At 39.1% G+C, this 13,651-nt stretch overlaps 1 protein-coding gene across 1 annotated transcript in view; it reads left to right on the forward strand.

The window, feature by feature from the left end:
• The window catches only part of ARHGEF38 (Rho guanine nucleotide exchange factor 38), a 153,043-nt gene that overhangs the window by 72,241 nt on the left and 67,151 nt on the right, over positions 1–13,651 (forward strand). The window contains exon 3 of the mRNA XM_059067436.2: positions 12,797–12,920. Within this exon, the coding sequence (XP_058923419.1) occupies positions 12,797–12,920 (124 nt within the window). The remainder of the gene's footprint in view (positions 1–12,796; positions 12,921–13,651) is intronic.

Below are 13,651 nucleotides of genomic sequence, written 5' to 3' on the forward strand. Positions count from 1 at the left end.
GTTTCCTTATTAATTTTCATTTTGGATGATCTGTCCATTGGTGAAAGTGGGGTGTTAAAGTCCCCTATTATGATTGTGTTACTGTTGATTTTCTGTTTTATGGCCGTTAACATTTGCCTTATGTATTGAGGTGCTCCTATGTTGGGTGCATAAATATTTACAATTGTTATATCTTCTTCCTGGATTGGTCCCTTGATCATTATGCAGTGTGCATCTTTGCCTCCTGTAATAGTCTTTATTTTAAATCTATTTTGTCTGATATGAGAATTGCTACTCCAGCTTTCTCTTGATTTCCTTTTACATGGAATATCTTTTTCCATGCCCTCACTTTCAGTCTGTGTGTGTCCCTAGGTCAAAGTGGCTCTCTTGTAGACAGCATATATATGGGTCTCGTTTTTGTATCCATTCAGCCAATCTATGTCTTTTGGTTGGAACATTTAATCCATGTACATTTAAGGTAATTATCAATATGTATGTTCCTATTACCATTTTCTTAATTGTTTTAGGTTAGTTTTTGTAGGTCTCTTCCTTCTCTTGTGTTTCCTGCCTAGAGAAGTTCCTTTAGCATTTGCTGTAAAGCTGGTTTGGTGGTGCTGAATTCTCTTAGCTTTTGTTTGTCTGTAAATGTTTCAATTTCTCTGTCGAATCTGAATGAGATCCTTGCTCGGTAGAGTAATCCTGGTTGTAGGTTTTTCTCTTTCATCATTTTAAATATGTCCTGCCACTCCCTTCTGGCCTGCAGAGTTTCTGCTGAAAGATCAGCTGTTAACTTTATGGTGATTCCCTTGCATGTTATTTGTTGCTTTTCCCTTGCTGCTTTTAATATTTTTTTCTTTGTATTTTATTTTTGATGTGTCTTGCATGTTTCTCCTTGGATTTGTCCTGTATGGGACTCTCTGTGCTTCCTGGACTTGATTGACTATTTCATTTCCCATGTTAGGGAAGTTTTCAACTATAATCTCTTCAAATATTTTCTCAGACCCTTTCTTTTTATCTTCTTCTGAGACCCCTATAATTCAAATGTTGCTGTATTTAATGTTGTCCCAGAGGTCCCTGAGGCTGTCCTCAGTTCTATTCATTCTTTTTTCTTTATTCTGCTCTGCAGCAGTTATTTCCACCATTTTATCTTCCATGTCATTTATTCATTCTTTTGCCTCATTTATTCTTCTATTGATTCCTTCTAGAGAATTTTTAATTTCATTTATTGTGTTGTTCATCATTGTTTGTTTGCTCTTTAGTTCTTCTAGGTGCTTGTTAAACATGTCTTGTATCTTCTCCATTCTATTTCTAAGATTTTGGATCATCTTTACTATCATTACTCTGAATTCTATTTCAGGTAGACTGCCTATTTCCTCTTTATTTGTTTGGTTTGGTGGGGTTTTACATTGCTCCTTCATCTGCTGTGTGTTTCTCTCTTCTCGTTTTGCTTAACTTACTCTTTGGAGTCTCCTTTTCACAGGCTGCAGGTTCGTAGTTCCTGATATTTTTGGTGTCTGCCCCCAGTGGGTGAGGTTGGTTCAGTGGCTTGTGTAGGCTTCCTGGTGGAGGGGACTGGTGCCTGTGTTCTGGTGGATGGGGATGGATCTTGTCTTTCTGGTGGGCAGGGCTATGTCTGGTGCTGTGTTTTGGGTTGTCTGTGAACTTAGTATGATTTTAGGCGGCCTCTCTGCTAATGGGTGGGGTTGTGTTCCTGTCTTGCTAGTTGTTTGGCATGGGGTGTCCAGCACTGAAGGTTGCTGGCTTTTGGGTGGAGCTGGGTCTTAGCGTTGAGACAGAGATCTCTGGGAGAGGTCTTACTGATTGATATTATGTTAGGTCATAGTTCTCTCGTGGTCCCATGTCCTGAAGTCAGCTCTCCCGCCTCAGAGGCTCAGGCCTGACACCAGGCCAGAGCACCAAGACCCTGTGAGCCACACGGCTCAGTAGAAAAGGGAGAAAAAAGAAAGAAAGAAATAATAAAGTAAATAAATAAATATAAATTTAAAAAAATTTAAGTATAATAATAAAAAATAAGAAGAGAGCAACCAAACCAATAAACAAATCCACCAATGATAACAAACACTTAAAGCTATACTAAGGTAAACATAAAAATCAGAAACAAATCAGTCACAGACAGAAAACCCCAAAACAGTTGCTTCCAAATTCCACCTCTTCAATTTTGGGATGATTCATTGTTTATCCAGGTATTCCACAGATGCAGTGTACACCAAGTTGATTGTGGGGATTTAATCCGTTGCTTCTGAGGGTGCATGGAGAAATTTCCATTTCTCTTCTTTGTTCGCACAGCTCTTGGGTTTCATCTTTGGTTTGACCCCACCTCTGCATGTAGGTTGCCCTCAGGCATCTGTTCCCACCCAGACAGGACGGGTTTAAAGCAGTTGCTGATTAGGGGGCTCTGGATCACTCATGCTGGGGGGAGGGAGGGGTAATGTAGTTATAATTGGAATGCAGGGGGAGCCTGTGGCAGCAGAGGCCAATGTGACATTGCAACAGCCTGAGGTGCGCCATGTGTTCTCCCGGGGAACTTGTCTCTGGATCATGGGACCGTGGCACTGGCAGGCTGCACAGGCTCCTGGGAGGGGAGGTGTGGATAGTGACCTGTGCTTGCACACAGGATTCTTGGTGGCTGCAGCAGCATTAGCATATCATGCCCGTCTCTGGGGTCTGAGCTGATAACCATGGCTCACACCTGTCTCTGGAGCTCGTTTAGGCAGTGCTCTGCCTTCTTTGGGCAGATGTGGAAGGAATCCCCTTTCTTTGCACACACTGAAACAATGGTCTCTTACCTCTTAGGCAGGTCCAGTCTTTTTCCCAGACTCCCTCCCAGCTAGCTGTGATGCACTAGCCCCCTTCAGGCTCTGTTCACGCAGCCAACCCCAATCCTCTCCCTGGGATCTGACCTCTGAAGCCTGAGCCTCAGCTCCCAGCCCCCGCCTGCCCCAGTGCATGAGCAGACAAGCCTCTCAGGATGGTGAGTGCTGGCTGGTACCGATCCTCTGTGTGGGAATCTCTCTGCTTTTCCCTCTACACCCCTGTTGCTGAGCTCTCCTCTGTGGCTCCAAAGCTTCCCCCCTGCCACCCAGTGCCTGTCTCCACCCGTGAAGGGGCTTCCTAGTGTGTGGAAACTTCATCCTTCACAGCTCCCTCCCACTGGTGCAGGTCCTGTCCCTATTCTTTTGTCTCTGTTTTTTCTTTTTTCTTTTGCCCTACCCAGGTACGTGGGGAGTTTCTTGCCTTTTGGGAAGTCTGAGGTCTTCTGCCAGCATTCAGTAGGTGTTCTGTAGGAGTTGTTCCACATGTAGATGTATTTTTTATGTATTTTGGGGGAGGAAGGTTATCTCCACGTCTTACTCCTCCGCCATCTTGACGGTTCCCCCTACTTGGGCATTTAGCTGCGCGATTGGTTAAAAGACTTGCTGTCTAGCTGTGATATTGATTCAACTTGCAGTTTTACTCAATTAGCCAGTTTAGAATCTAGTTTCACAGCAGGAAATTTCACACAGACAAATCAGTAGTTTAGAGAAAACTGATGAAATAATGGCTAGTTTACCCTGAAAAGCTTTGTAATCTAGAAGCCAACTGTCTGAGTGAATGCCATCGTAATTAGATAATTATCCTAGCCCTGTGGGTGCCAGGGCCTTCTGCCAACATCCTCTTTTCCCACTTGCTGCAATTTCTGTCTCACAAGCCATCCTCTCCTCAGTTGCCTCACTAAAAAATAAAACTATAACTGGTTCTTCCCTCTCATAACATCCCCATTGGGTCCCCACTTCTTAGGGTTGTTTTTTTGTTTTAATACATTTTCACCTTTCCTCCACTCTCACCTTACTTGTTACAGTTAAAATCTTAATATCATTGCTCTTTTAGGTTTCAACATTAATAATGGAGCAAACTAACTTAGTGAATACATCCAGGTCTCACCACAATGCTGTGCATGGAAGTGCCATATAGAAAGGATAGATGGGACCCAGGTTTTGTTAGACTAAGTCAGATGATATCCAAGGTGGATTTCCTCTATATGAATTCTAATATAGGGTCCAAAATTGAGTCTACACTTATTGCCAAACCACACCAAATAGAAATACTGAAGTCTTTTCTAGAAACAATTCTCAGAGAAGAGTTTGGTTGGTGGGGATCACCATGGTCCTCAAAAGCAATGCTATTTATTTTCTTCCTTCTTCTACAATTGTTGTATATGTCTGGAACACTAAAGTTCTATGATTTTGATCATCAAATTAGAAGCTTAAAAATGTATTTCCAAATTGAGGTCAGGGCAGTAATATCCAGCTGAGGGTTTTTAATCCATTGGTTATTAGAAGAAAATAATGTTTGCAATTGCTGCTATAATTTACCAAGTCTTGTTAACAGTCTTAAGAAACATTAATAACTTTAGCTCAACAGTTACACTTATTTCCTAATTTCATAAGTAAATAATCATAGGTGTGAACAGGTTTTAGCCAGGAGAGCTGCTTATAATAGTGAAAATGGCAATTTATCTAGATTTCAAATATTGAATGACTGGTTAATTAGACTACAGTATTTCCACATAATATTGACATTTAAAATGTTGCAACTGTGGAAAATTAATGACATGAAAAGATGTTCATGTTATGCTAAGTTAAAAAAACTAAAATTTTAAAATAATTGTTGAAGTATGTAAATCTGTTGTACAGACGTACACACACACGGAGAGAACAACAATTAAGCAGGACATACCTCACAATATCAATGGTTATTTCTGTGTGGTAGAATAATATGCAATTGTATTTTCTTACTTTTACTTAGCTACTTATCTTTAATTTTCTACAATAAACATGAACTACTTTTATGAAAATAGCTTATTTTTTTTAAACAATTTGTTTCTCAACTTCTTTTCAATGTCCACTTTTAAAGGTGTTTGTGGTTGGGGTTTGCACAGTACCTAAGAATGTTTGGTGATTCCTGTCTGTGATTAGGTTTAGGATGAGTGTCCCAAGGCTCATTAAGCAGAATACAGTAAACAGGGGTTTCCCAAGTGTAAACGAAGGGGGAAGTGGAGCCTTTGTCAGCAAATCTTTGGTATACTAACAGCCAAACTGAGCACAACATCTTGTCTTTGTATATAAAATTAAGCAGAAAATTATCAAATATCCACTTAATGTGGTCTTCTGAACAATGAAATTAAGAGATTTTGATTTTTTTCTTTAAACCACTTTTGATCTCCTCATACTTGTTATTCAGAGCCCAGTAAAGAACAAGAACATTTATTGATGGCTTCCACAGACAAAATAGATCATTTGAATTATAGTGATTCAATTCAATTCAAACTGTCAAACTTTTATTGAATGATAGGTGTGAGCCTTGCACTGTATTAGACACAGGGGGTATTCAAATAACTCACAAAGAAAATGTCCTGGAGAGACTCACAGTTTTTACATAAAGACAGATAAATTAATAAATAACTCATGTATAAAAGAGGCTTCAATGTAAGCATTGGGTAATCAAAGCAAGAGTCGTGGAAGCATAGGAGAGGGAGAGGTTCATTCCAACCAAGGGAGCAAGAAAGTTTTCTTAGAGGAAGTGAGATTTTGGCTAGAAAAAAAGAGAAGTGTATTAGTCCCCTGTTGGTTAGAGGTAACAAGTAAAATTCCAAGTAGCTTGAATTTTACCCAAAGCAATCTACAGATTCAATGCAATCCCAGTCAAATTACCAATGGCATTCTTCACAGAACTAGAACAAAAAATTTCACAATTTGTATGGAAGCACAAAAGACCCTGAATAGCCAAAGCAATCTTGAGAAAGAAAAACAGAGCTGGAGGAATCAGGCTCCCTGACTTCAGACTATACTACAAAGTAATAGTAATCAAGACAGTATGGTACTGGCATAAAAACAGAAATAAAGATCAATGGAACAGGATAGAAAGCCCAGAGATAAACCCACGCATATATGGTCACCTTATCTGTGATAAAGGAGGCAAGAATATACATTGAAGAAAAGACAGACTCTTCAATAAGTGGTGCTGGGAAAACTGGACAGCTGCATGTAAAAGAATGAAATTAGAACACTCCCTAACACCATACACAAAAATAAACTCAAAATGGATTAAAGACCTAAAGGTAAGGCCAGACACTATAAAGCTCTTAGAGGAAAATATAGGCAGAACACTCTATGACATAAATCACAGCAAGATCCTTTTTGACCCACCTCCTAGAGAAATGGAAATAAAAACAAAAATAAACAAATGGGACCTAGTAAACTTAAAAGCTTTTTCATAGCAAAGGAAACCATAAAGCAGATGAAAAGACAACCCTCAGAATGGGAGAAAATATTGCAAATGAAGCAAGTGACAAGGGATTAATCTCAAAAATTTACAAGCAGCTCATGCAGCTCAATAAGAAAAAAACAAACAACCCAATCCAACAATGCACAGACCTAAATAGACATTTCTCCAAAGAAGATATACAGATTGCCAACAAACACATGAAAGGATACTCAACATCACTAATCATTTGAGAAATGCAAATCAATCACAATAAGGTATCATTTCACACCAGTCAGAATGGCTATCATCAAAAAATCTACACACAATAGGGCTTCCCTGGTGGCACAGTGGTTGAGAATCTGCCTGCCGATGCAGGGGACACGGGTTCATGCCCTGGTCTGGGAAGATACCACATGCCACAGAGCGGCTGGGCCCGTGAGCCATGGCCGCTGAGCCTGCACGTCCGGATCCTGTGCTCCGCAATGGGAGAGGCCACAACAGTGAGAGGGCCGTGTACCACAAAAACAAAACAAACAAACAAACAAATCTACACACAATAAATGCTGGATAGGGTGTGGAGAAAAGGGAACCCTCCTGCACTTTTGGTGGGAATGTAAATTGATACAGTCACTATGGAGAACAGTATGGAGGTTCCTTAAAAATCTACAAATAGAATTACCATATGACCCAGCAATGCCACTACTGGGCATATACCCTGAGAAAACCATAATTCAAAAAGAGTCATGTACCAAAATGTTCACTGTAGCTCTATTTACAACAGCCAGGACATGGAATCAACCTAAGTGTCCATTATCGGATGAATGGATAAAGAAGATGTGGTACATATATACAATGGAATATTACTCAGCCATAAAAAGAAACGAAATTGAGTTATTTGTAGTGAGGTGGATGGACCTAGAGACAGTCATACAGAGTGAAGTAAGTCAGAAAGAGAAAAACAAATATTGTATGCTAAACATATATATGGAATGTAAAAAAAAATGGTTCTGAAGAACCTTGGGGCAGGACAGGAATAAAGACACAGATGTACAGAATGGACTTGAGGACACAGGGAGGGAGGAGGAAGGGTAAGCTGGGATGAAGTGAGAGAGTAGCATGGCCATATATACACTACCAAATGTAAAATAGCTAGCTAGTGGGAAGCAGCCACACAGCACAGTGAGATCAGCTCAGTGCTTTATGACCACCTAGAGGGGTGGGATGAGGGGGTGGAGGGAGATGCAAGATGGAGGAGATATGGGGATATATGTATATGTAAAGCTGGTTCACTTTGTTATGAAGCAGAAACTAACACAGCATTGTAAAACAGTTATACTCCAACAAAGATATTTAACAAAAAGAGAAGACATACAGAGGGCCAAGAGGCACATGAAAAGATGCTCAACATCACCAATTATTAGAGAAATGCAAATCAAAACTACAATGAGGTATCACCTCACACAGGTCAGAATGGCCATTATCAAAAAATCTAGAAACAATAAATGCTAGAAAGGGTGTGGTGAAAAGGGAACACTCCTGCACTGTTGGTGGGAATGTAAATTGATACAGCCACTATGGAGATCAGTATGGAGGTTCCTTAAAAAACTAAAAATAGAACTAGCATATGACCCAGCAATCCCACTACTGGGCATATACCCTGAGAAAACCATAATTCAAAAAGAGCCATGTACCACAATGTTCATTGCAGCACTATTTACAATAGCCAGGTCATGGAAGCAACCGAAATGTCCATCAACAGATGAATGGATAAAGAAGATGTGGCACATATATACAATGGAATATTACTCAGCCATAAAAAGAAATGAAAATGAGTTATTTGTAGTGAGGTGGATGGACCTAGAGTCTGTCACACAGAGTGAAGTAAGTCAGAAAGAGAAAAATGAATACCGTATGCTCACACATATATACAGAATCTAACAAAAAAAAAAGGTACTGATGAACCTAGTGGCAGGGCAGGAATAAAGACGTAGACATAGAGAATGAACTTGAGGACAAAGAGGGAAGGGGAAGCTGGGGCGAAGTGAGAGTTGCATTGACATATATATACTACCAAATGTAAAATAGACAGCTAGTGGGAAGCAGCAGCATAGCACAGGGAGATCAGCGGGGTGCTTTGTGAGGATCTAGAGGGGTGGGATAGGGAAGGTGGGAGGGAGGCTCAAGGGGGAGGCGATATGGGGATTTATGTGTGCATGTGGCTGATTCACTTTGTTATGTGACAGAGGCTAGCGCAGTATTGTGAAGCAGTTATACTCCAATAAAGATCTATAAAATAAAATAAAATACATTATGGTAAAAAAAAAAGAAAGAAAGAAAAGGCCATTTATTACCTTCTGTAATAAGGATGTCTTGCTTTAGGCAAGGTAGACCCAGGAGCTCACATGATGATGTCAGACTTAGCTTCCCTCTCTGTGTTGACTTTACTACAGTCAAGCTCTCCACAAAGATGACTGCTGAAGACAGAAATTTTCATATTTAGGGCTCACAATCCAGGCCCTTCTGTTTCCCAACAACCATTTTTAAAAATCAGTGAAGCTTCTCATTTGCTATGCTTTGGCACCTGTCATCCTTGGCCAATTTCTGTGGCCAGCAGGTCACATGCCCACAACTGGAGGGAGTAGAGAGGGGTCAGGCATCTTGCGTGACAATTCCACCAGATCAGGTAGAGCTGGGGAGCTGTGGCTTCTCCCCAAAAAGCAACAGAAAGGACAGAAAGATGGGCAAAACTACTGGACAGATACTACCATTACCATATTCCATTTCAGATGGGTAGAATATTTTAAGTTATTTGGGGGCAAAGCGTTTGTAAACAAGGGGAAGAGCTCGGGCTGGGATGTGAATGCAGGAAAATGCAACGAAAGCTTTTGAAAACAGTGAGTATAAGGTGCTGGTGGTAACAGAGTAATTCAATCCCAATGATTTCAGTCTCTGAACTGATAAAATTTTATAGGTGTGTTTTCTTTTACTTAGACATTTGTGCCTTGGGATTTTTGTATACATACAACTGTAAGATCAGCAATTATTTAAATGCAATGGGAACTTGCTATTTGAAGTATATCCTGTGAATACTTTTGTGAAGCAAAGAATTAAATTGTCATCCAAAATACTGACCTTTAATTTTCCTGCTTTGTGCTTTCAAATTATTATATATTGACTTTGCTTGGAATAATGTAACTTAAATCTTTTTAACCCAAAAAATGAATTTATTTTCATTTAAAATATAAATCAACCTAAGCTGAGTATTGCCCATTTCTAGTAAATAATTAATAAATGCATGTAAATGCTTCCTTGAATTTACATCAATAGTTAGAAAATCATCTACCAGTTTTAAAAGCCTATTTGGATGAGACATTTGTTCCTTGGCATATCAGTGACTAAATGTGAATTCATTTCATGATTCACAGAATCCCCATGGGCCTGTGGTGATACGGGTGATTGAAACCAGGCCAACTGATGTTTTAATCCTTTCTGTCCTTCAAAAAGAAAAGAAATCAAAACCTATGTTTTTGTTATTTAGTATTTGTTGCATTGCGCAAAGATTATAGATAGAATACAGAATTAGATCCTTGCTAAATGAATTTAAAATATAAATTAGACAAATATACAGTATTCTGACCTTGAGAAATAAATGTAGAACTCACAACCTAGCGAAAAACTCAGGAACAAAATAAAAAATGCAAACAAAGATGCCAAAGTATTCTATTATTAGTTATTGCTGGTAATGGACTATGACATAGGACTAAACGGTCAGTTTCCAGCTCCAGCTCTGTCCTGAACTTCATAATTTTGGTCATGGTACCTCTCTTCACTCTGCATGAGTTTCCCTATCTTCAAACTGGTTCATATTTTACAGAGAAGATGGAATGGTATATGATATAATAAATATGAAGCACTTTAAGTTCCTCAGAATGAAGATTCCACAACAAAATGAAATAATAATAGGGTATACTATATGAACTACTTGTTTACAAAGTAAGTAAATTAGGGATGAAATTTTATACTTTAGAAGGATTCATTTCAAAATATGATTTTAAAAAATATTAAACTAGCACATCTAAAATAAATGAATCTAGAAAAATTTGACTCATACAAAACTTTGGTAAAACATGTTTTGCACTATGCAAAGTTATACCTTTGTGATTTAATTAATACCCAATACATAAAGGAAATAATGTGTTAAATCAGTGGTGCTCAGAGATATGTGGCGTTTGAGCCATTTAAAATTATGATAAACAAAAAGAGCCATATAACTGTTATCTGCCTTTTCGATATTTTGTATCTATAATACGAAACATACTTACTAATACAGATATTAGAAGTCTTGAAAATCCATAGATTTTAGGCAGAAGAGTCATGTGTGCTCTATCCTGTTAGAATGAGTGCTTAACAAAGAAACATTTTGTGAGGTACTGGTTTAAAGACCCTAAGAGCTAATAATGATTTCATTATTACTAATGAAGTATGAATATATAATTTCAGAATACATTTTAAAAACTGAACAAAAAAGTTGTGTAGTCCTGTAAATAAACCCACTACATACAATCACACAGAATTTGATTACAAATGAGGCTCGGAGTTTTCTTGAGAACCAGGCTGACGACAGGAAGGTGAGGAATTTGCCAAGATGATTGAAGGACATATATCCAGCCAGACTGTACTGCATAGGAAACAACTGACACAGTCACAAAATTTTAAACAAGGTACAATGTGACGTATTGCTTCCATGTTGAATAACAGAACACCCCGATCAAAATAATGCCGTGTCCAGTATGGGGAACAACGTCAAGAATGGGGTCAATGTCAAAAAAGGACGGGATAATAAAAATAACGAGCAGCCTGCCTCCGTCCTGTGGTGCTCCAAGGACAATGGTGCTTCAAGGACAAAGGACGACCCTGCCTGAAAACGTTTCAGCGTCACACCCCCTACCGGACTCTTAATCGCCCTCCTCACCATGTTGCGATGGTTATGAAATGCCTGCGCCCACCTGGGCGACGCCCACCTGGGCGGCTGGGACCTGTGCCAAATAAGGAAAGGCATATGTCCTGTCCCACTCCAAGCCTATAGAAGTAAAGTATATGTGCCTCGACCAATCAGTCGAAATTTTCACCTCGGACCATTCTTTTGTTTTCTGGCTATAAAAAGTGATCAATAGCACATGTTCGGCCTGGACTCTCCCAGACTACTAGGAAGTCGGCCTGCTGTTCCAGCAGAGACCCTTCCCTCTAATAAATTCTATCTTCTTTACATTTTGCTTTATATGTGGAAATTGTTTTCCAACCCGCATTCGGACCACGACACTCCCCCACTCCTAAATAGACCTAGCTGAGAGCCTAAAAAAAGAAGCTGCAGTTGTTGGCCTCCATCTCCAGAATTCTTCCAGGTCTGTCTCTTATCCTATATACCTTATGCCCAACTTCCCTTAATTTCTTGACTCCTTTTTTCTGATCTTTAGCTGAACTCCCCGGCTCTCTCTCACCCCTAATTTTGCCAACCTCGTTTTGAACCAGTAACTCTGCTTTTCCTCTCTGAAGCTTCTCCATGACGATTATTGATGACTTGGTTATCCACCTATGACCTCATGCACAATAAGTCATGAATAAAAAGAACCTGCTCCTATTCCCTGCGGCAACCCAGTGGAGCCTGGACCAAGCTGTTCATGACCCACTAGACACTGTTTGATTATGAAAGGAGATCTGACTTAAACTCAGGAGAAAGATTTTGAGTAAGATCCAGCAAAATCTGGGCACATAGCTCATCATACTCTTCTTGGACGGCTTAGGATCGTTGGCCAACCCTCTACGAATCATCCAATGCCTGTGACAGAGTTTGGTTTCTACTACAATTCTTGGTACATAGAAGGACTTCGGGAATTATTTAGTGAAAGGATGGGTGAATGAATAAATTATTATAAACACCAGCTATAAGATCTAGGAATGATTACACTGGTTTTTGATGGTATGCATCAAGTTATCAAATATGATGTATCTTTAATTAGTAGAATACGTTTGGTGAAGATTTCCATTCACATTTCTTTCAGAAAAAAAAAACAGGAAACAACTCAGCAAATCTACTTGTCATCACTTTGAGAACATCTGTGGTTTTAAAACAGCTTTGAAAATAGTCACTTACATAGAGTAAGTTCTGACTTCTGCTGTATAAGCAGTAAGGCGTTCTAAATGCATATGTGCTAGTAGATACCCTCATAGAGGGCAGTTAATAAAATACCAGTTAGGGAGCCCAAATCTTATTCACACTGTGGTTCTTACAGGAATATGTAGATGTACACTCAACTCATTAAAACTTAGTCAAAATAAAGAAAAAGAGGGAGGTAACAACAGATGCACCATCCAACTTCTTGCATGAAAAACTGCACATTTCCTCTGGAAATCCCAAATAAGAATGTTTACAGAAACGGCTGATGGAAACGGCATGGGCTGGCATAGAAAATGCTTACGGTTTAGCAGGAGAAAACATCCTAAATACTGTGCATCTCTCTCCATCAGCTGGTGCTCAGTGTTTGTGTTTCTTCAGATTGATCAGCTGGACGTGGATAGCTTGTTTAGCAACATTGAATCGGTGCATCAGATATCAGCCAAGCTGCTGTCATTGTTGGAAGAGGCCACGACAGACGTGGAACCGGCCATGCAAGTAATCGGTATGTTTATTCTCTTCTCGAGTTCTCCAATACGACAGGAAATAATATTTTAATGGCCTCCCGTTGCTTTGGTTTTATGTTTCTGACTCACCAAGCTTCCCAGGAGATATATAAATGCTAAACCCATCTTCAGGCTCATTGTAATTATACAGACTCTGTATTTATTTTCAGATGAGTTTATATCCATTTGCTGAAGTCCCTCAGTAGCACTAAGCACACCATTTGCTTTTAAATTTCCAATCTTTCAACCTCTTTGCCTTCTAAATGTTCTCTCATTTGCTTTTATGGCTAACACTTACTTGATTCTTAAAGAATTAAACATTTAAATACTTTAATAGCTTTCCTGATTTTAGTCACAAGTCTCTTATTCATCTTATGATTAGGAATCCATTGATTTTTAGATTGTAATTTTTTTGCATGGAGAGTTTATGCGATCATTCAAACACTTAACAACTACTTTTTCCATGCTTTTCCTTTTTTCTCTGTATTATTTGCTTTCCAAATGTTCCTAGACAGTCATAGATTGTTTTGTCACTCTGATAAGATTTTGAAAAAAATATAAAGAAATGACTGGAAAAGTGTTGGGTCAAATTTTTGTTCTCTCATTTTCTCCATTCATTGGCCATTTATTTATTTATTCACCCAGTGAATAGCTATTAAGCAGCAGTATGTGCGATGATTCTTGGGAGCTTCAAAGGGAATACTGTGTTGTGAACTTGAAGGCAGCTGCC

Source organism: Kogia breviceps, chromosome 6 (assembly GCF_026419965.1).
Source record: "Kogia breviceps isolate mKogBre1 chromosome 6, mKogBre1 haplotype 1, whole genome shotgun sequence".
NCBI classification, from domain to species: domain Eukaryota; kingdom Metazoa; phylum Chordata; class Mammalia; order Artiodactyla; family Physeteridae; genus Kogia; species Kogia breviceps.